Source organism: Chenopodium album, chromosome 22 (assembly GCF_948465745.1).
Source record: "Chenopodium album chromosome 22, dcCheAlbu1.1, whole genome shotgun sequence".
Lineage (NCBI taxonomy): Eukaryota > Viridiplantae > Streptophyta > Magnoliopsida > Caryophyllales > Amaranthaceae > Chenopodium > Chenopodium album.
The window spans coordinates 26,433,977-26,457,888 of NC_137855.1; the positions used below are offsets into that span (position 1 = coordinate 26,433,977).

The following is a 23,912-nucleotide window of genomic DNA, read 5'->3' on the forward strand; positions in this document are numbered from 1 at the left end:
AAAGCACCAGCAAAAAGGGGCTAGTAGAGGGGCATATGATCCCGACAGCTAGCATCTCTCCAATTAGTTTTTCAATTTTGTCTTTTTGGAATTGCGGGTATCGGTATAGGTGAACACTAAAGGGATCACTTCCTTCCTTGAGCACTATAGCGTGCTTGTGCCTCCTAGTAGGTGGCAGCCCCTTGGACAAACACCTCCTTTATCTCACCCAACACATGAAGTAGGAAATCGGGTACTTCCCCTATGTGTTGCTTCACTCCCTCGAGCCAATTCAACTCAACTAGCAGCCATTCTTTCTCTTTCCTTAGAGTGCGTATCATCGCCTTAAGAGTGATGCCAATGCGGGCAAGGCTAGGATCGCCTTTAATGGTTACCGTTCTACCTTGGAGTGGCAAAAAATCCTCTTCCACCTCCACTTAATCATTCAATCTCATACGCACCTAACTACATTGTCCCCGCCCCCTTATAGCTTCTCCATTACCAAGGGAAATTCCGAAGGTTCCAATCCCGTCACAGCTAACCCGAGGCTTTCCAAGGCTTGGTGGGATATGAAATGATGGGTGGCAGCGCGTTCGATCATCACTACCACCGGCTATTATTTCGGTAAGTTTCATATATTTGGGTTGATAATTCCTACAATGGAATTAATGGAGATGGTGGCTGGAAGCTCTCCCTCTTCCTCACTTGGTGTTTCCAATGCTTGTAACTCTCCGTTCTACTCATACTCTTCGTCATCTACAAGCAAGACACTCAATCCCTTAGCCGTGCAAATATGGGTGGGACCCGTCCATCGGCCATCGCATTTAAATCACAACCCTATGTCCTTTTTTCTTGGATCTCTTTCTCCGTCAACCTCCTTACTTCCCCATTAAAGCGTGATGAACTCGGGTTCGTGTGATTTTGGTAAGTGGCTGCTGGTTGGTTGGCAAAAGCTATGGAACTTTGTGGACTTTGGTTGGGTTGTGGGTTGGATCAGAAGGAATTAGAGGGTTAGCTATTTGTGTCAAGTGTTTGTGCCGACAGTACCAGCAAGATAGAAGTTAGGCTTCAGTTAAAATAGGAGTATGGCCCGGTTTAGCAAAGGCCCCACACGTTTTCTTAAGGTTGTTGACCGGTTACGCTCCTTGACCCGTATAGCTAGGTCCATGGCATCCTCAAGGGTCATCAGGTTTAGCACTCGAATCACTCGAATCTCTGCCGGATCTCTTTTGTAAGCCCGTTGATGAATTGAGCTTTCATAAAGGCTCTCATGTATGTCAGGAAGCGGCGGCGACGCCTTCTTAATGAACGCCCTTCGGTACTCCACCACTGACGTCGAGCCACTGCTCGTGAAGCGTGCCCGACGCGTTTCCATAGTGCCAGTGCAAAGTCACCATCCATGGCCACCTGCTTGCAGCTTCTCCACCTCCGTAAGCAGATAGAATTGGAAGTATTGTTCCCCCCTAAGGATCTAGCCGTCGAGATCCGACCCGTTAAACGTTAGGCAGGTCTAGTAGGTCTAGCTACCTATGCTTCCAGTGTCCACGGTTGTCATGGTGGCCGTTATGGTGTTGGAACCCCTTCTGCTCCAAGATCCCAATTACCGGAACGAATTCCAGGACGCTTGCTCCGCCTCGTCTTCCACCACCGCAGGTCTTTAATGGTGGCTAAGACTCCTTGAATTTCCTCAAAAAATTTGTCGTGGTTGGTCTTCATTAGAGCGTTCTGTTGCTGCTGGTCAAATATGTTTACTGCCTAACATCGTCTATGGCTTCTCGATTTTTACGTGCGTCTTTTTCCTAACTCTTCATAGAATCTGTTGGAGGGAATTTTCTCCATCTCCAATCTTGTTGCTTATCTCTTCCGGCCGTTCTTGGCTATGTTACTCGGACTCGGGTACCCATGTCCGACACGGGTACATGTCTAAGTGTCCGACTCGGCTATTTTGTGAAAAAATTCTATGATTTTCAACTAAAATGAAGTGTCCATGTGTCATACCCATGTCCGAGGGTCAAGGGTCCGACACGGGTACTTAAGGTAAAATGAAGAGTTCGAGTAACATAGGTTCTTGGAGTGCAGCTACTTTTTCAGCGGTTACCGTCGGCGTTGTCGGAGCCATGGCTGCCATGATACCAAGTGCAACGGACTAGCATGATACGAATAAGAAAGTAGTCGGAAGGTTGATTGTTAGATAAAGCTTAAAGCTTGTGTACAAGGTCAATGGCTTTAAAACATCACTCTCCAAGTTCTTAATACAAATTTCTGGATGAAAACTCCTTACTAAGGTCATACAATATTTATACTACTACCTAATTCCTTAATTGGTCCATCTACTCTTCTTGTCTTCTTTCTCATCTACTCTTCTTGTCTTATTTCTAATTTACCACAATAAAAGCTTATAAGCCAAAGGAAGTCCGCTACAACTTCTAAGGGTCCGTTGCTTAGCCATGTAGTGGGGGAGTGTTGTTGTTACTCTTGCTGCCTTTGTCTCCCTTGTCTCCTACTATACACCAAGGTGACGGGTAGTGGTTGTGGGTGTATTGCACATCCACACTATCTGTTTAAGGGGTTGAGCCAAGCAAGGCAAGTCAGCAAAAAGGATGAGAGGGTAGTGGTTGTGAAGGGAAGGGGAAGCTCAAAAATACCTTGTTCATCTTATTTGTATTATAATTTTTTAAAGTTCAATCAATCAAAGCCTTAATCCCAAAAGTGGGGTCGGTTAACATGAACCAAATTTGATTATTCCGAATAGTCATCAACCTAAATCTTTCTCCTCCATCCCTTACGATCCAAAACGTCATCCTCACGTAAATTCATGAACTTCATATCCTTCATAACTCCTTCCAAACAAGTCATTTTTGGTCTCCCTCTTCCTCGTTTAATCCCTCCATGGTCCCACTCTTTCACTCTTCGCACCGGTGTACCCTCGGGTCTCCGTCTTACATGTCCCAACCAACGCAGACGATTTTCCCTTAATTTATCTGCAATGCCTGCCACACCTACTTTCTTGCGAATAACCTCATTTCTGATTCTATCTCTTAAAGTGTTACCACATATTCACCTTAACATGCGCATTTCCGTAACCTCCATCTTTTTAATATGCTCTTTCTTAGAAGCCCAACATTCTATACCATAGAGTAACACTGGTCTTATGGGTAGAATTTTCCCTTCAACTATAAGGGAATGATACGGTCACATAACACTCCCGTGGCCACTCTCCATTTAAGCCACCCTGACTTAATCCTGTGAGCCACGTCTTGACCAATGTCACCATTCTTCTGGATGATCGAACCAAGATACTTAAAACATTCACTCATGGTCAAATCCTTTCCATCCAAACTCACCACTTCATTGCTTATCCCTCTCTGAGTGCCAAAACGACATACCAAATATTCAGTCTTACTCCGACTTAGCTTAAACCCTCTAGATTCCAACCTTTGCCTCCATTGCTCCAACTTGGCATTAACCCCATGCCTAGTCTCATCCACCAAAACGAATCCGCGAAGAACATACACTATGGAAACTCATCTTGAATTGGTCTAGTTACTTCATCTAGAACCGTTGCAAAAAGAAAAGGGCTTAATGCAGACCCTTGAGAAGTTGTACAAAATAAATAAAGTTTCACTCTTTAAGAAGCAATGCACCACAATCCAAGTCACATTCCACCTACACAATGAGACAAAAGGTCTAGATGAAAGTCTTTTAATTCCTTCTCTTTTTTTTCTTTTTTTTTTTTTCTTTTTTTAAGTGCAGCATGTCCAAGGACATTAAGGAAGAGATTAGAGAATGTAGATGAACAAATTAATTAAAAGAACTTAAACACCTGTAAGAGGAATTTTAATTGATATGTCCCGTTATATGATCTAGTATCTTTCCTAATATCTTTCTTAAAGTATCAGCTAATGAGACAAGTTGCACTGTACAAATACAGAGGAAACATAAGGCATGATTCTAACAAAATGAACTAGTTAACCATGTAGTTTTATTATATGCATAGTATGAACTGATCAAAGAATGAAATGCACTAAGCATTAGAATGTCAACACAAAAGCACAATTCTTAATAAATAGGTTGAAATGAAGGGGTGAAATAAAAGTAATAAGAAAAATATACCTCAACAAGCCCATTAACACATTGTAGTTTTTGTTGACGATCAGTTGAATGCAGACAAGTTAAAATCACACCAATAGAAATTGCAGCTGACCACTGGCGATGCTCATGTTCATATTGGAAAAGCCAGTCCAAAAGGAACTTAGAAGCCAGAACTTTAACATGATGAACAGATGCAGGCAAAATCTAAAAAATTCGCAAAAGTTAAGATGGAACATCTCAAGGTAACTAACATACTATCCTAATCAATATCATGTTCTTAATAATGAAAAGCAGCATAATATAACAGGAATAAATCACGTTCAAGTAATATAAACCATGAACATAACAGTAATATAAAAATTGCATGTTTAATTGAAGACATCACAAAGATTGGAAAGTTTTAATACGTAAATGTAATAATTTTATCTCTTCGACGATGAATATTTTTCTTTGGGCTTAAAAATTATAAATGAAGTAATTTTTCCAATTAGACAAATCCCTTGGTCCCATATTATTTGGGGACAAGCTTTTATACGCACGCGATGTATGCGTCAAACATTAGTTAAAAATAGCTTTCATCATTAGTTATTACAATAACTTGAAATTTAATGAGTTAAAAATAAAGATGGTCCACTACGTTGAAAACAATAAATTGAAGCAATAGATAAAAGTGAACCAACAAATTGTACGATAATTATTACTACTTCCGTTTTTTTTTTAGTTGACACCTTTTATATATCATGCTTGTCAATGTACTTTTTTAACGATTTATATCTCTAATATTGGACATTGTAAAACTATAAAATAGTGGATATTCATAAAATATACATTGAGAGGATTCAAACAAGATCCCACTTGACTATGTTATCAATACTAATATTTTAAAACATGAAGTTGGAAGGACACTTGTCCTCTCCATGTTTTTCCTGTTTTATAAAAATAATACTTTTATTCTTTTATTTGACAAAAATTCAATCAGAAATCTCTTCTATTCCAATTTCCAAATATATTAATCATGTCTTTTCGAAGTATAGGTTATTTTCTTTTTTTTAATTTCATTACCCTCCAAGAAACATAAACCGAAATGAATCTTCTTTTCTTTTTCTCAAAAAATAAAAATAAATCTTCTTTTCAATCTCAAACGCTTTAAATTTTAATTTTCTTTAAAAAAAAAACACTTGCATCTCTTGGTTCCTGTAAATTTCAATACAAGAAATACGTTGAAAATTAGTTTACTTTTCCCCCTTACCTTTCTTCTCTTTGTTTCTTCCTTCTCTACATTGTTCCTCTTTTAGACCCTCAATTTAAAATTCTTTTCGTAATTTATTTGAACTAAATGAATATTCTATGTCAATTTGTACAAAAAATTCAAACAAAAATGGTGGTCTTGCATTCAAAGAAGCATAGAGGGTGAATTTTCTCAACTTTGTTTACAATTTATTTTAAACTCTCATTGTTCAAATTTGTTTCAAAATTAGTCTTGATTTTAAAATTTGAAGATTTAATGTTTAATTAATTTTTCAATAATTTCTCCTTTATTTTTGGTTATGAATTTTTTCAATAGATATGTATAATTTATGTTTTGAAACAAAAGGTGAGCATAAATGAAGGATTATATAGTTTTTATTTTCTTTTTCGATGTCTATAGATTTTTTAACTTATTTTCAATATACAATATTTTTAATTTCGTTTTTTATATTTCCATATAAATTAAAACTGTGGTTTTTATTTGAATTTTTATAATTTTTTTTTCCAATTTGTTTACAAAATACCTTAATTTTTATATAAATTAAAACTGTGGTTTTTATTTGAACAATATTAATTTTGACTTTTAAATTTTATTTGCAAAGTTGTTTTTGGAAATTCGTTTATTTTTCTAAGATTTAAAAGAATTGTTCTGTAGAATCTCATCTAGCTTTTTTCAAACATCCTTTTTTTATTATTATTTTATTTCCATGTTTACAGATTTGCCATTTGTTTTTTTATTTTCAATTCACGATTTCTTCTATAATTTCGTTTTGTTATTTCGAAAATATTGGTTAATATTGTAATTACTATATGGTTTTTCTTAAAATTAATTTTGATGGTTTATTTTTTACCTTGGATGTAGACTACATACAAAGATAAAAAAAAATAAATAAATAATAAAAAAAATAAAAAATCTTCTTTTCAGAAGTTTATTTAATACATAGTATTGTTATGGTTATATCACAAACTATTTTTTGGATTAGATAAACTTTTAATTTACATTTAAAAATATTTGTTTTGTATTAGTTAATGGTTTTTAATAATGTAATCATGTTTGTTTGTTTTAAATCTAATCCAAACTTTTGTTTAAAAGCTGATAAATTCGATGTTTGACTTTGCTTTTTTTTTTTTATTTTTTATAAAAAAATTCTTTTATTTATTCTTCGTATGGTTTTTTTATAAAAATTATCTTTTACTAAATTTTAATATTCTACTCTACATGAAAATATTTGTATTTAAAATACTTTTATTTGTTTCCTCAAAAAAAAAAAAAAAAAAAAAAAGAAAGTATTATTTGTCTAATTATTGTTGGTTTTATGAAAATAATTTTCATAAATATATTCGTCATTAATTTTTTATCCTTTATTTTTATTTTTCAAGGGAAACATAACTCCAGCAATCCTCCCATTAAAAAAATAAAAAAATAAAAAAACACAAACAAATTTAATCTCTGTAGTGACGGATGAATACTATTTTAGTAGATGTAAATCAAAAAAAAGTAGTCAAAGTGTAGTTTATGAATAGTGTAAAAGTCAAATTGTGTCAACTTAAAAAAAAAAAGGAGTAAGTATCAAATAAAATACGACCTCCGGTCCAAGTTAGTTGCAACTTGTTGTGACAAATAATACCCCAAAGTTGCAACTAACTTGGACCGGAAGGTAGTAAGATTAAATTATTACGGAGTATACATTAATATATATATAGTAATAGCTAATCAATTACATTAATGTCCAATTCTTTGTGAATAATATTTGGAACATGATCATATATACGAAATGGACAAAGAGAAAATAAAGGATTGTCTTTTTTAGTGACTAAGATAAATGAAGAAGTAATTGGAATCAAACAATTCACAATTACTACTTTTAGCTCTTTCATTAAAACGTGAATGACGTGAATTATTGATTGATTTCATGTTATTCCCAATTTTAGCTTATTTATAAAATATGATTAAGCCATTTATGAGTACTTTATTTTAATTTAACAAATACGAAAAAAAAAAAAAAAAGTTATAATTTTTTTCTAAGCTTCCAAGATATATATTTCTTAAGGAAAATTTGTCAATTACTACCGCGTGTTAAAGCGTATTTGAAAATTACTACCGCGAAATAAAAAACGTGTGACTTCCTACCATAAAAAATTAGCGTTTACTACCAACCTCCATTATAAGTCCTTTATAACGTCACTAACCTACGTTAAACCCATGGTTAACCTATTTAACCACCTAAAAATAAAAGAAAAATAAAAAAAGACCTAACCCATGGTTAGCCCCCCAACTAACATAACTAAACCTCCCTCTTTCACTCATTTCCGAAAGTTGAATAGTTTAGAAATTTCTCCAAATTGCTGCTGTTTCTCAAAATTCAAGACTAATACCTCGAAGCTATCTTCAAATCGATTAGTTAAATTCTCATTTTGTTTAATTGGCTTAGAATTCTAGGGTTTAACGAATTTTCTAGAATTCACAATTTAGGGTTTAATAATTGCGATTTTGATTGACAAATTTTGGGCTATTGTATACTTCTTTGAATTAAACTATTATTTAAACAAAATAAGTGATAGAAGTTTCTGTTTTTGTTGTTGTCTTTGTAATTGTGAGAGGGAGATGTTTAGGGGGGAAAGATCAGTGGTCCCCTTTTCCTCCTTCATTGCTCGCGTCACTGTATGTTGAATTAAACAAAGCAAAAAAAACAAAAAAAAAAAAAAAAAAAAAAAAAAACTAAATCAAGCGTCACTGTCAGAGTTTTCGTCTATGGAGTTTGTAGAGAGAGTAAAGAAGAGAGAAAGAGAGTATGAGAGAGAAAGAGGAGCGAAATTCGGTTGGGTAGTTGGGGGGTTAACCATGGGTTAGGTCTTTTTTTATTTTTCTTTTATTTTTAGGTGGTTAAATAGATTAACCATGGATTTAACGTGGGTTAGTGATGTCATAAAGGACTTAAAATGGAGGTTGGTAGTAAACGCAAATTTTTTGAAGTTTTTATGGTAGTAAGTCACAAGTTTTTTATTTCGCGGTAGTATTTTTCAAATACGCTTTAATACGCGGTAGTAATTGACAAATTTTCCATTTCTTAACTACGTACAAACCTAAATTTATATTGATTTTTGAATCCTAAACATAATTAGATAACTATACTTGTAGGTTTAATATAAATATATTTATCTAATAAAGATCTTTTCGATAATTACTTCGTACCCTTTCTATTTCCCAAAAAAAAAGAAAAAAAAAATTGTATAAATCATTGATAATGTATCTAATATCCTACATTATTAAAAGTACTAGATGAAGCCTGTGTTTGCTAGTATTTTTTTAAAAAATATTTTTCATATTTAAGTGATTAAAATTGTTATTATATTAGTTTTAAAATATTAGATAAAATTCCTAATGTCAAAAGATAATATTTTGTATTTAATTAATTTAAACTTCAAATTCTATTTATCAATTTTGCTTACGTGACATTTGAATTATTTAATTGTACAAGAAATTAAAAATCTCTTATTTAATTAGCTACAACTTAAATTTATAATCCTACGTGGCGTGCTAAGAAAATTAAATCCTACGTGGCGTGCTAAGAAAATTAAGTTCTACGTGGCTCTCTAAAAACTCGAGGAAAAACTCCCTTTATATATATATATATATATTTATATATATATATAGAGGAAGGCTCATGTAAGAACCCTCCTCTATATAAGAACCCAATCTTATATAAGAACCAATCTCAGCCCTTTATTAGTTTTGATCTAACCATCTAAAATGATCCTTTAGTAATGGCATTTCTGTAATTTTGACAATTTCGTATTTAGAACATAGAAAAAAATTTAGAACATAAGTTGAAAAAATTACGATTATAAGCAGAAAATTTTAGAACATAAGAAAATAACTTAAAAGATAGCAAAAATTTAGAACATAAGCAACTAAAATGTTAGAACATAAGAAAAGTAATTTAGAACATAAGTTGAAAAAATAATTTAGAACATAAATTGAAAAATAATTTAGAATATAAGTTGAAAAAATAATTAATAACATAATCTGAAAAAAAATAATTTAGAACATAGGAAATATTTAGAACATAAGCTGAAAAAATAATTTAGAACATAGGAACAAATTTAGAACATAATTAAAAAAAATTTAGAACATTATTAAAAATAATTTGGAACATAAGTAGAAAAAACATAGAAAATAGGGAAAACTTTAGAACATAAGCTGAAAAAATAATTTAGAACATAGAAAAAAAATTTAGAATATAAGCTGAAAAAAAATAATTTGGAACATAATCTTTAAAAAAAAATTTAGAACATTATTGAAAAAAACTTGGAACATAAGTAAGAAAATTTTTAGAATATTGGAAAAACTTTAGAACATAAGTTGAAAAAAATTTAGAACATAGAAAAAAGTTTAGAACATAATTAGCGTTCTTACATAAAAAAGGGTTCTTATATAAGGTGGGGTTCTTACCGGATCCCTCCCCTATATATATATATATATATATATATATATATATATATATATATATATGCCCTTTATTAAGTATTTCATATGTAATAAGATCTAAAATTTAAGCCAAAAAGTATATATCCTAAAATTTTATCAATACGGGACATCAATGGGGACAAAACTAATACTACCTCCGTCTCTTTATTAGAATCCCTTTCTATTTATTATGTGAGTAATAAATGTTAGAAATGGGACTCTAATAAAGAGACGGATGGAGTAGTATACAAATAATTACATCACAGAATAAGTATCCAAATAATTCTACTTACATTTCATATTACTTAAGAGATTTAAACTTTGCCAACTCCACCTTAAATTAAATTAAAAAGACAACCAAAATAATAAAAAACACATTAAAAAAAACCTAAACTATTTTATTAATAAAAAAACAAATACAAACTTACAGAAGTCAACAAATAATTGAAGTGGAATTTCTTATATAATATAAACAAGATAAAACCAGGGTTTTTTCTACAATATTTAGTATAATTTTATCATTACTATAAAACTTAAAACTTTAATATTAGAAAAAATAATTTTCATTATGCAAGTAATTAAAGAATTACCTTTTTAATTTTTGATATCAAAAGATAATTTTTGTTTTTAATATAAATTTTAAAATTAAATCACTATCTTTCGATTGAAATTAAATTTTTAAATCTAATTCGTCACAAAAGAAGCATCCGACTAATTCTACTTACATTTCATATTACTTGAAAGATTTAAACTTTTCCAACTCCACCTTAAATTAAATAATAAAAAGACAACCAAAATGATAAAAAAAAAACATTAAAAAAACCTAAACTTTTTTTTAAATAAAATAACAAATACAACCTCACAAAACTCAACAAATAATTGAAGTGGAATTTCTTAAATAAAATAAACTAGATAAAACCATTACGATCTGTTTTTTATACAATATTTAGCATAATTTTATAATTTCTATAAAACTTAAAACTTTATTATTAGAAAAAAAATAATTTTTATTATGCAAGTAATTAAAGAATTACCTTTTTAATTTTTGATATCAAAAGATAATATTTGTTTTTAATATGCTTTAGTCCCTAATTTTCATTGGTCAAAATAATACCTTTTTTCTTATGTGGCGATCTAAATTGCCTCCTTTACTTATATATATTAAATTACATGTTTAATTTAAAATGATTTTAAATGGATAAATCTGAAGTGATTGCAGTGATTCATAGTGGTGATGGGTGATGGTGTTTTTGGCATGGGACTTCCTAATACTTGGAAAATGCAAGTGGTGGGAAGAGAGAGAAACAGCAAGCGATGGTCGGATGAGAGAGAAAAGTACATTAATATGTGTGTTTGGAGAGAGATAAGGAAAGGAAATGTGTGGGGTTGGAGAGAAGATATGTGAACGTTTATTAGAAAACAGATATATAGTTATTATGGGTCACTCATTTTAGGGATGTACTTAGAATAATTTGTGATGGAGGAAATAGTTTTCAAGGTTATTGTTTAAGAAGAGCTTTCAGCAAATTCATCTCCCTACTATGGTATGCATCTGAATTATAATGAATTCATCTATCCAAACCACATTCCCACACAAATGACCAGTAAACTCATAATAGACCATTTGTGTGGGCAAGTGGTTTTGATAAATGAAGTCATTTTATTTCAAAAGAACACCATACAAACCATACAAAGGCCTACATGACAATCAAAAGACCCAAAATATTGATATTAAGGAAATAAAGTCATTTGAATTAAATACTTTAGCTTTCAGAAAAGGCCTAGGCCAACACCTGCATGTAGCAAAACCAGGAGAATTCAATTGGAAACCCTGATATTTTGATAGATAAACTAACAAAAATTAAAGACACTCATCCTCTATGAAAAACTGAAAACAAATAGGTGGGTTTGATACTTTGAGGTGATAATTAGCCCTTTGTGTATGTTTATAAGTTGGCAAAAAGACCACCCGTTCACAAAAGAAGATCAACACATCTGGCTAAACTCAGTTTCATTAAAGTGGGATAACTTACCATACAAAATGCACCTATGGCAAGGGCAATGTTCTCAGCCACCCTAGGCATCGAATCTTCAGCGACCTTTATCATGCACTGAAAGTTCAAGGAAGACCATCCACACCATGTAAGCAATTTAGAAAACTGTTATCTATTTCTCTTAGTCTCTTTTCCTTTCTCTCTCTTTGTTTTTGTGTTCTTTGGGTGGGGGTGGGGGGTTGTTTGATGAAGGCATTTTAAAAGAAATGTAAATTAAAAACAAAAGCAACACCTTTAGAATATTATTGGCAGCCTTTGATATTTTATCCAATGGACTGGTTGATGCTTTAACAGCAAGTACTGATGTGTATTTGTGCAGCCAATTTTGCATAAAGGATTTCCATGATTGCAATGAAAGTTGAGCAATAAATATATTTCTTGACAGATAAAGAGACGCAGCAACTTCCTTTAGCATGTTGTGATATTTAGCAAATACATCATCTGCAATCTGGAAAGACAAAGTAAAAAGATTTAGACATACTCCATAACATAAGAATATTCCAGCAGACATCATTACAACACAATATATAAGCTTAATGAGCTTACTTCTGATTTCCCGTGGTTAGCATCTTTTTGATTGAACTGAAGTTGAAAGAGAGCTGTACCAGGTATCATTCCTGCAGCATAACGCTTTTCTGGGACAGTAATGTATGACACAAAATATTAAAATCAAGGAAAGGAAAGATATGGAATTGAGATCCAGGTGAATTACTTTTTCTATATAACTGTAGCAAATTGCAGCAGATGTTTATAATAAGATCTAATTTTATATTACATTGATATTGTTAAACAATGTGCTCATCCGAGTCTTCTGTGATAAATAGTACAACAGTCAGAATAACACTATACATGGCTGATATTAGGTGGATGAAACAGAGGATCAAAGGTCAGCAAGTCTTTAAAAAGAAATCCCAACAAAATATAGAGCTTACAAAGCTTTCCATTTTCATTTTAGCATGCAGCATAAATTGCAGGAAAACCACAATATCCTTGATTCAATATGCAGGCAGTCATCTTATTTTCTAAACCAATATTTTAATAATAATATCATATAACTCCACTTCAAATTCAGCAGAAACTTCCTCATTTTTTTCCCATCAGCTCTTTCCCCTTTAATTGGATTTATAACCATGCACCTTTAATATCCAACAAGTTTAGAACTACAATTTTTACCCTATGAGTTTTTTTAGTCTTGCATTAGTCATGCTCAGGATAATTTGCAGTATGTTCAATCAATAAATGCCATCTGTCTACCCAGGTCACCTCTCACAGGGTATATACATCATGGTGGAGTACTATATGGAACAAATTTAGATCCACCAGTCACCACTAACGAATATTATAGAGTAAACCAGAACATATCTCAACATAATTTGAGTGTCCATTGAAACTAATAACTTTTTCATGCAAGATCAAGTCTGGAAATACATGAGAAAGTTACTGCAGTATGGCACGGATAAAGAACAGGGGGAACAACAGATTCCAAAAACACTAGTTAGTTTGATTAGATATACTTCCTCCGTTCTTTATTACTTGACCTGTATTCCTTTTTAGGAAGTTTCTTTTTACTTGACCTGTTTCTATTTTTGGAAAAATTAGCACTACACTTTTACTTATTTACCCTCACATTTGGAACATACTACCTTTATTTCCTTACCCCCTTCTCTCACACCTCAATCATACCCTTTTGTTCATCATAGTTCCACCACCATATCCTCCCTCCATCCTCCAAGCAACCACGGCAGCCACCCATGTCCACCACCCTAACAATATTTTTGAAACACCAATCATCACCGTTATCTCGCTGTTCACCATCGACAGTCTCCAAAGTCCTTACATCACACCCTCTCTCATAACCTCCACGGCTCTACCGTGCGCTGTCACCGGCTTAATTTGTAAAATAGCTTAAACTTCATCAAAATCGAGGCCATGGTGGTTGAATTTGGCCAGCGATTCTAGATCTGAAACCACCATAGCCAAATTCGACCACCAAGCTCTCAATTTCTGAAAAAATTGAAGCAAGGACGGTGGTTGGTGCTATGGGGGAGTGCGGAGTGTGGGTATTTTGACTACTTTCTCTTTCCTCTCATTTACTTAATTTTGGTGGTGGGTATTTTCTCTTTTCTCTGATTTACTTAATGTGAAGCAAGAACAGTTGGTCTCGCCGTCGTTAAATTAGCTGGTGATTGTTGTTGATGGCATTTTTTTGTGGTGATGGAAGATGGTTTGATGGGAGTAGAGGAGAGATAAGTGTTAACCGGTGTTGTTGTAGTAGTGAAGGGATTGCATTTGTGGAGGAGGTAGTGGTGGTTGTAGTGGTGAGGTGGGTGATAGTGACGAGGAAGGGTAGGAGTGTTGGTCAGTGACTTAATGAGCAGGGGTAGTTGGTAAGGTCAATATGGTCTTTTAGCTTTCTTTTCAACTCTTCCTTAATATTTGTGCCTAAATGAAGTAGGTCATGTAATAAAAAACAGAGGAAGTAGGATGTAACAAAAATTTTAAAAAAAAAAAAATTAAAAAAAAATTTAAAAAAAATTTTAAAAAAAAATGTTATCCTTGATTCATTTCAAACAAATTACAGTTTAATTATTTGTCAAGTATATTGACACATTTCGTTTAATCTTCATATTTTAAATGAACAGACTCACTGCCTAGCATCCATGCAGGTTACCTGAGGAGCAAATAACACGAGGAAATACTTCTAAAAGCTTCTCAATTTTGCTTCTTGGAGCCCTACTTTTCTTAACAAACCTTTGCCTAGTACTTTTGCAAATCAAAAAGAGATTATTAGTATTAGTATAATAGTAATAGTGTAATAAGCCAATATAATAAAATTAAAGTTTATTAACAAACCTATGCTCATATGCTATCATCTTGGTCTCAAGTTCTTCGATCGCTTGGAGAACATAAATATCAGTCTCATGAATCAACAGCTCCATTGCCTTATCTCTGAAATCAGGTATGCTCCTTTCAAGATGCAGTACCTGCTTAAACAATGAATCAACAAGAAATCAAGTAGCAAAAGATTATACCTCAACAAATAAGTAGCAAATAGCTCATGATTAAAAGTGAAAAAAGGATACCATAAAAGAAGATACACCAACCTCAAAACAACTTAAAGCCTTGATAGCAGTTACCCGAGCCTTTGTCCAAAGGGGATTTACATTATAGCAATTAGAGCTTCCAATGTCCCATAGAATTTGCAAGATGGTAACTGAGGCTTCCGCATAAGCTTCAGCATCCATAGCACCCCATCTCAAGAATGAACATAAGCTGCACAAAACAATAAGTAGTAAAATGATAGTACATATGAGTCAGTGATGTGAAAGCAAAGAGTTTAGTTGATGTAGAGGAAGAGAAAATGCCGTGCGTTATGACACGTGGGCGTGCTAGGCTTTCGGGTGATCAATCCTCAGATTTAACCGTCATCAAACTTCAGTAGTTACTTGGTCAAAATGGACAACTCAGCTTTTTTTCGTTACAAAGAATTTTCAGGTGATTCAAGTTGGAGATGAAAGTAGAGTTCAAGAGCTTTCCAGCAATTGGTCATAAGCCTAATTTGAGTGAGAAACAAAGAAGTTATGCGCATTTGATGTTAGCCTATCCTGGCTAAAAATTCGCCCGAACCTATACATGGTTCGCCCAAACTTCTTTGAAGGATCGCCCAAACCTTTTGTCAACAAGTTTGAAAAGTTAAGCTTCACGGCTATTTGCCCGAACCTACCCTTAGTTCGCCTGAACTTTTGGGATAGTTTGCCCGAACCTACAAACGGTTCGCCCGAACTTTTAAGCGATTCTGGATTACTTTAGCCTTTATATTTTTCTTGTTTAGACAATTTATTTTATTTTAAACTGATATTAGTAGATTTTATTTCACTCCATATATAAGGAGAAGAAAAATCCTTGTAATGAATGTTCTTGCCTCTTTTAAACTTTGGATGAGAATTCTCTCTCTCCTTAACCATGGTGATTATATGCAAATCTATGTGATTTCTCCCTAACCTATGATCTACTTTGTGTTAGGCTTGGATTAAACCCTTATTGCATTAAACTTGGTGATTAATGTAATAAGAATTCATCTTTGTTATTTGTTCTCTCTCAAATTGCATCTTAAACATTGAAGCTTGGATACAAAGTTAGTTTTTCTTGGTTATTTCATATCAGTCACAAGCCTTAAGATAAAGTCATATAAGATTTTTCATAATATACGTTACAAAGATCAAGATCTCAAGATACACCTAAATGGATTCTTACCTTACAATAAATTTACAGCTTATCACTTTGTTTCTATCTCTTCTATCTTTATGACATAACACTCTTGCCTTATGACAAGTTGTTTCAAATAGCTTATCATTAACACTTTTGCATTATGACAAGTTGTTTCATATAATTGGTTAAATCCACTTTGATAAGATTGAGAAATAACTTTGACAAGTGATTTTATGATGTTCTAGTCTATGTTACTCGGATTCAAAGACCAAAATTCAAAGTTAGTAATCATATTAAAGTTTCCAGCTTTTTAGTCAAAACACCAAATGATTCGTCAAGTGTCCATACTATTGGAAGTATGACCTTTGAATAATGTGCATTACTCTAAAGGATAGTTTATAGGATCTAATACAAACAAGGATTTGTTAGTTAAATTAGGAATTGATACATTGAGGAGGAGGGTTGCGCAAGTCTAGTGACGGCTAGTGTAAAACTTTTTCACATCGCTTGACATGAGCCACAATGATTGAGAGTGATACAAGGACGGGTGACCTGGGAAGTCCTCATGTTGTTCATGTAGCTGACCCCACTTATGAGATTAAGGCGTTCAAGCAACATTTTGCTCGATCAGCACACTTGATGTAATCGCGCTTGCACCTTAATGTAAACTAATCCTATAGGATCGCACATAAGCATGGATCAGACCAATCTCACACTAATGGGCCAAGCTTGTAGCAAGGGCCACATTAGGGAATTACTACAAGCCGCGCCAAGGATGTAATTGAGCTTGCAGCTTAATGCAAACTAAACCTATAGGGTGGCACTCAAGTATGAATTAAACAAACCATAAACTTATGGTCCATGCTCTTAGAAAGGACCACATTACGACATTACCCCAAGACAAGCAAAGAGGCTATGAGAGGCAAAGTGGCTAGCCAAAGGGAGAAAAAAAATAGAAAGAAATCCTAGTTCTAGGTTTTCCATTTTAGGTGGAGATAGTTTAGGAAAAAATCAAGTGAGATCTATTATATCTTATATTATAAAACCACATGACATATGTCTATATTCATCTCCACGTGTGAGAGAAGAGAAACTTCTTCCTCAATTAATTTAAGCTATCAATCTTATCGTGGTTCAATCATGTGTGTGTTTACCATTAGAGGAGCTTTGTGTGTGGTTCTAGAAGTTTGTAACTTGATTGAATCGATTTAGGGAAGGCACACTATAAAAGGTACATAATTTTTCATATTAGTTCATAATCAATGTGCATAAATTCGTATTTAATGTGTCTTTGCAAATACATTCTACATCAAAAATCTAACACATACCCATGTTCAAATGTTGTGGATCTAACATGGGCAATAGAAGTGAAATGAAAATCCTAAGCAACATAGGCCCTAGCCATAGTATGTTTGTAACAAAAATATAATCCATTACTGTAAATTTTGAAATTTGTAAGGGCTCTAAAAAGCCAAATAAATACAAAATGAATTAGCCCTTTATATAATTTGAAATTTGTAAAGGCTCTAAACAACCAAATAAATACAAAATAATCTTGTTTCTGCTTTCAAAATCATTTACAAATTTCTATTTATCTTTATGATGCACAAAACAGCATGAAAACATGAGGCAGTGTACACAATGTTAGTTAAATTGTAGCATGAGATAAACACAACTACCAAATCCTAAGAAAGTTAATAACACATTTAGTATAAAAAAAAAGGTCATACAAAGCAAGATTACCTATAAGCAAGTACGGGATCCGTGGAATACTCTAGTCCATATTTTGCGATGACATTCCATGCCGTATAGAAATCTAGCAAAAGATAAACTCAATGAGTTCACAATTTAAAGCTACATCTATTCCCATATGACTAATTTTAATATATTTCCTACCACCTTTGCAATTCGAAAAATCTCAAGGGACTGGTAACAAAAGTCTAAGATGATATTAATAATAACACAAACATCATCAAACTTCTACGGAAACCTTGCAAAAGTCACAATACCTTAACAAACCATAAAGTGTTCACATCTCAAAAACAGAAGATAAATTCTTTACAAATAAATTATAGAAAGAAAAAAAAAAAAAAGAACCAAGAGATAAAAGGGTGCATTCTCATTCCTTATAAAATCCTGGGCTTAACACATTCCAATAAGTTTCAATCAGGACGCACAAGTTAATCTATCAAGTTTAGTCTCTTGCAATTGGGTCTAATCAAGTCTAATTAGTTCCAATAAATTTAAATTAGGTTTAATAAGTTTGGGAGATTTCAGAAGAACTTAATACACCTACAGAATTAAGTGAAATTTTTTTTTTTTCTCTAATGATATATATGTCGGATGTTGTGGCCATGGATACAGTTTATGAGGAAGACCTTGCAATTTTTAAGACACAAGGAAATTTATCTTCAAATCACACAGCCAAATCAACAAAAAGCCGAATAAAAACAAATTACAGAAAAATATAGGATGGAAAAAGGTTATTAATGTTTGCTCCATAGGTTTAATTTAACCGTAACAGACTTAAGGTGTTTTCAACTCAACTGATTTTGAAGTAATATAAGTTCGACCAGAATGTTGTCCATTTGACCAAATCGGAAACTATAAAATAAATTATTAAATTTGCGGAAAAAAAAATTAAAAAAAAAAAAAAAAAAAAAAAGGTTTTTAACAAATTGCTAAACCTATAAACTCCAACAACATGAATTATCAAAAATTGGCAGCAATATTAGAGTAAATAAATACAAATTCTGACAATTTGGCAAAAAAAAAAAAATCCAACCGAAACTGGAGTTGAGCATGCACTACAATACTTTAATTTTCTACTTTTTTTTCTTTGCCTTTTTCCATACTAAATTGGTAGAAAGATTATTGAATGTAGTTTGGTAAACAAAATTAAGAATTTAGAAAGAAAATAATATTTACAATATGCATTGATATTTTTAAATCGTGAAAAATATTGATGATGAGCCAATTATAAAGTTTTTTTTTTTTTTTTTTTTTTTACTTTGTGATAATTGCATATCATGTACTAGAATCTCATTCAAATGAAATATCTCCTTTATTTCAAAAATATTACAGCATAGGATTTTGTGAAAAGAACTAAAAAGAGAGAGCCCAAATGATAGGATGAGTGAGAGGGAGAGGGAAAAGGAACATTACAATAACTATAAAAGTTCCATAAAAAGGGAAACACTGCAACATTTATTTAACGAAGAAAATATAAGTTTGCTTGCAAATTTATTTGGGACCCACTTCAACAAACCCTTATATTTTTTTATTTTTTTAATATCATAAAAATTGAACTTGTAATTATGCTTTCAACAAACTTGAACATGTGAGACAAGAATACCATACATACTCTACAAAAAATAACCAAAGAGAAAAGTTGTTTAAAAATTTTGAATATATGAGGCAATGTACAACACCTCTGCTTGATTCTTCCATCTAAAATATTGTTTGGCCTAATTGTCACCAGATGTATTTTGAATTACTCAGATGTCTCCAAAAATGTTCTTTTGACTACTGCAGACCAACATTTATAAAAACTATGCCAAGTTGGTCGTTTGGTATTCAAATGTTTTGACTAATGAGTTGCAAAAAATAAGTTTTCAGATAAGGTCAAATCAGCATATAAAGTTGGAAAGAACACACCTAATACCTTAAATATCCATTCTTCGCATAGCACAATATTTTTTAAATTAGTCTGATATTTTTGGGATATGCTACTCAAGTGGTTAATTATTGTGGCAAAGTAGGCTTACCAACTGCGTCAGCTTCACAAAGGTAGCCAATGCTTTGAAATCCCAGAGCTCGGATTATGGAACCACTGGACTCAATGCACGCCTATTGATTTAGAATTTAAAAAGAAAACATGAAGGTAATGAACCAGGAAGATTATGGTAAGGTAGAAGAAGATAAAGAATGAACCAAAAAGACAGGTGGCAGAAGCAACAAAACATCCATACTGCTACAGATAGAATCAGCTGTACACCCCTTTCTGGATTTCTTCTGCAAACATCCCGAAGAGAAGCAGCCATACTTATAGAAATAGTTTCATCAAATCTGAATTCAACAAAACATTCCGGCAGCAGGAAGCTCTATATAACACAAAAGAAACCAAATTTATCAAGAAGCTCCAGAACTTGCAAGTCAAACAATTTAAATAAATAAAATAATTATTAGAAAGGATAATACTCCAGTCCCTGATGGTCATACTAATTCCATCAGTTTATTTATATATGTAAGTACTTATCCCAGAACCAACAAGAAAGTGAAAACTGGAAGCAGCCAAACAATTTTTATTCCACAAAGTGCAAATCAAGAGAAGAAAAGGAAGAAATCAATCAATCAATCAAAGCCTTAATCCCATAAGTGGGGTCGGCTACATGAACCAAATTATATCATCCCAAAGAAAAATAAAGTTTGAAACAGAATATGATGAGAAACATTCATGCCAGGTCCACAAATGAAGCTTATAAGAAACATAGACCCTCTTATGTAAACTACATATATTAACTACATAAACTACACATTATTAACTTAAATCCTTCAGCAACAAGATTTTACACAAGTTGACAAAGACAGATAGCATCCTTACACGCAAGCTCCCAAAGACCCTATCATTAATCTCCCACGCCTTACAAAGCAAACGAAGTGAAGTTGCATACAAGACCCTGCAGAAGAAATAAACTATTAGAACTAGTGTATAATTTGACCTTTCTGAAAAAAAATTATAAAATAAATAAAAACCATAACAGCAAAATTTTGTAAAGTGATAGCTCTTAAGCTCTAGTGACAAAGTACACAAAGAAATATAACAAGAAAATTATGCTTAATAGTATCATCAGAGAGAAACATATAGCAAGCAAAAATATCCAAGAAACAGGGTTCATCAAAGATATCCTAAATGTTATCCTCTTCTTTGATTTATTCTTTAAATTTCTTCTTGAGAATTTGATTATCTTACTTGACTTGCTACATCCCGGACAATTAAGTTGCATGAGTGAATTGAACCAATTAACTTTTTGAGGGACACATATACATAGAGAAATTTTTTTATCATGGATATGCAAATATAATTAATAAAATGCAAGCACGGGAAATCATTGTGGTAATAAAAGTAAACCAATGCACTTACGGATTTGAATCCTTCTGAAGCATTGGTAGGATTGTTTGGAATATCAATGGTAGCATTGAGGAGTTTGAAGCAAGTACAGATAGCATTGTCAAAAGTTTCAACTGCAACATTTCAAAAGTTTTTAGTTAATGTTGCCTTTCTCCATAATACTTCTCCATTTCACTAAAGTTGCAGCACTTGCATAGTTGCATATGACACATTAATTTAGGCAAAAGGAGAGAGACAAAGCAACCCATGTGATATACAAAAAGTAAGTGCAAAAAATATTTTAAGCAAGATAGAGGGGAGAGGAAAGAAAATAGTGGGCCAAGCATGAGCGAAGAAATGATACATTGTAGAAGTTACTAAATGGTGAAGTGTAGCATTAATTTGAAATATCCCGAAGTAGCAATTGTTGCAATTTTTTTTTTTTTTTTGAAACAAAGTACATAAATATTTATCTACATCTGAAAACGTACTCATAAGTTATTAATTATGAAAAAGTCTTTTTTTTTTCATGTGTAGAGAAAGCCACAAGGGGCAGTATTATAAAGGATTCAATCCTAAATTATGGCCTCATGGGTACCCCGACTACCACTTCCTACACAGCACTTACCAAGCTAGTTAGCGTCCACGGAATAACATAAATTTGATAGGATTGAAATTATACATACTTGGTGAGCTAGTAATAGAGAGAAAGACACTTACTAGCCGTTCATTACAATCTTTGATGTTTGACCTTAATAAATTGCAGTAGTACAACACAGCTAGCAGCAGTGAAACACCAAGTTTGGGTTCCATATTACTGAGAGCAGCTAATGTTTCTATAGCACTGCTTCCCAAAGATTGATGTACAACCAGACTTCCAGTAAGCGCACCCAGCAGAAAAGGTACCTCTACATGCATCAAATAAAAGTAGAAAAATCATCATAAATTCAAATCGGGCATGAATTACACCCTCAGCTTTGATACAAGGACTTTACCAGTTGAGACAACTTCGTGAGATGATGACATGAGGACAGAGGACTTGTGTCTTTCAGCAATAGACAAAGCATATTTTCCTAGATGAGATAGCCAAGATTTTGATCCACTCTCATAATTTCTATTTCCACAGGCAGAATAAATGTCTAGAAAGAAAGAGCAGGGGGGTAAATCCTGCAAGATATGTGGGCAAAGGAAAATGGCATCAATTACAATTACGGATTACAGCTAGTGCATTCATTAATCTTTCTCAAGCATCACCCCATACAATCACAAAGGGCATCATACCATTCAACGATAAAATTAATTATAGTATTTGTTAATTTAAATCAATAAATAAATAAAACCCAAAGGAAAAAATCTTCTTAATCCTAAAACTGTTGTGAATGGGACCAGGGTTTATCATTCAAAAAGGCATTACAAACTAAGAAAGGCAATCTTAGTAGACCTTATTATAATCCATCAGCCCTTATCTCCCTTATATTATCTTATCTAAGCTTATCAGCCTTTTTATTTATCTGAGCTTTTTATCCCTACTATCTCATCTTATATGAACTTATTATACCTGAATGAGTGAAAATTGGGTGAAGATAACAAAGCCTAAGCTGTTGTACTACTGTAAATGTCTATATATTATAATTAAGAAAAAGCCCTTTACTACAGGTTTTACCACCAAAAATCACCTCGTCTTTTCTCCTAAACATAGCATGATTCTTCAGTTCTTGTTATAAATTTAACTGGCTGCTCAATATCTTCATAAATAAATGTTTCGAGAATATCAGGTGGCAAGTTACCAACCAAAATTGGTAGGGTTTTCTTTATTACTTATTGATAGGAAATGATAGCATTGGAATTTGGAAACATTCATTCTCTTCGTCATCTCTTCGACTTCATTTGTCCATTAACCTCCCTTCTCTTTTTTTTATTTAAGCTAATTCTCAAACTTAATCACTTTTTCTTGACAAACTACTATCTCCATGTATTCTCATGCTTTTGATTTGGGAAGGATGTAGCTTTTATGTTGGGATGTCAGTGGGAAACTAGGAAATCTGAATTTTAGTTGGCATTATTAAGAAAAATATATAATGGGTAAAGATTTACTATATCATTTTGCACATTATGTAGTTGCATACAATTTGGATAGTACTACTTATAAAAGAACAATTATTAAACACTAACTGTTGTAATTTGATAAGAATGTAGCTTTTATGTTGAGATGTCAGCAGGGAATATGAATTCTGGTTAGCATACTCAAGAAAAAACATTGTGGGGAAGGATTTTTTAATATAATTTTACTCATTATGTAGGTTGCATACAATTTGGCGAGTAATATCTTATATAAACCTATTACATTGAAACATGAACTTTAATCTTATAAAATTAAGTAATTTGGTAGAGATTTGCCAAAGATTTAAGAATTGGATTCTGTTGTGGACCAACAACTGGTGGCCCAACCAGCAATCAAGGTCTATACTCAAAGGCCCAAACAGCTCAAAGAGGCGGGAGACAACATTCAAAAGCAGAATCGGCTAGAAAAATAGGGGACAACCTGAAACTGCAGCAAAGGGACAAGGGAGGAAGAAGACAAATTGAATTAATGTTTCACTAGGGAGCCATGGCACTGTTGTGATTCTCCAAATAGTAGACAAATGTAATTAATGATAGGGTTGTTTGAATTACTTGAGTATAGGTAGAAGAATGCTAGAGAGTAGAAGTTATGCAATTAGAGAGTGAGAAACTAGAAGAGAGACTTGTAGCC

General features: G+C 32.7%; 1 protein-coding gene across 1 annotated transcript in view; it reads right to left on the bottom strand.

Annotated features, from left to right (window-relative positions):
- LOC145604511 (protein RST1-like) overlaps positions 1-23,912 on the bottom strand; it is a 50,101-nt gene that overhangs the window by 13,495 nt on the left and 12,694 nt on the right. Inside the window, exons 6-19 of the mRNA XM_081660396.1 lie at positions 22,156-22,327; positions 21,881-22,068; positions 21,194-21,294; positions 20,654-20,729; positions 20,022-20,153; positions 19,818-19,899; positions 17,794-17,866; positions 14,946-15,114; positions 14,695-14,825; positions 14,513-14,604; positions 12,388-12,476; positions 12,074-12,289; positions 11,821-11,898; positions 4,093-4,275 (exon numbers count right to left, since the gene is read on the bottom strand). Coding sequence (XP_081516522.1) covers positions 4,093-4,275; positions 11,821-11,898; positions 12,074-12,289; positions 12,388-12,476; positions 14,513-14,604; positions 14,695-14,825; positions 14,946-15,114; positions 17,794-17,866; positions 19,818-19,899; positions 20,022-20,153; positions 20,654-20,729; positions 21,194-21,294; positions 21,881-22,068; positions 22,156-22,327 — 1,782 coding nt within the window. The remainder of the gene's footprint in view (positions 1-4,092; positions 4,276-11,820; positions 11,899-12,073; positions 12,290-12,387; positions 12,477-14,512; positions 14,605-14,694; positions 14,826-14,945; positions 15,115-17,793; positions 17,867-19,817; positions 19,900-20,021; positions 20,154-20,653; positions 20,730-21,193; positions 21,295-21,880; positions 22,069-22,155; positions 22,328-23,912) is intronic.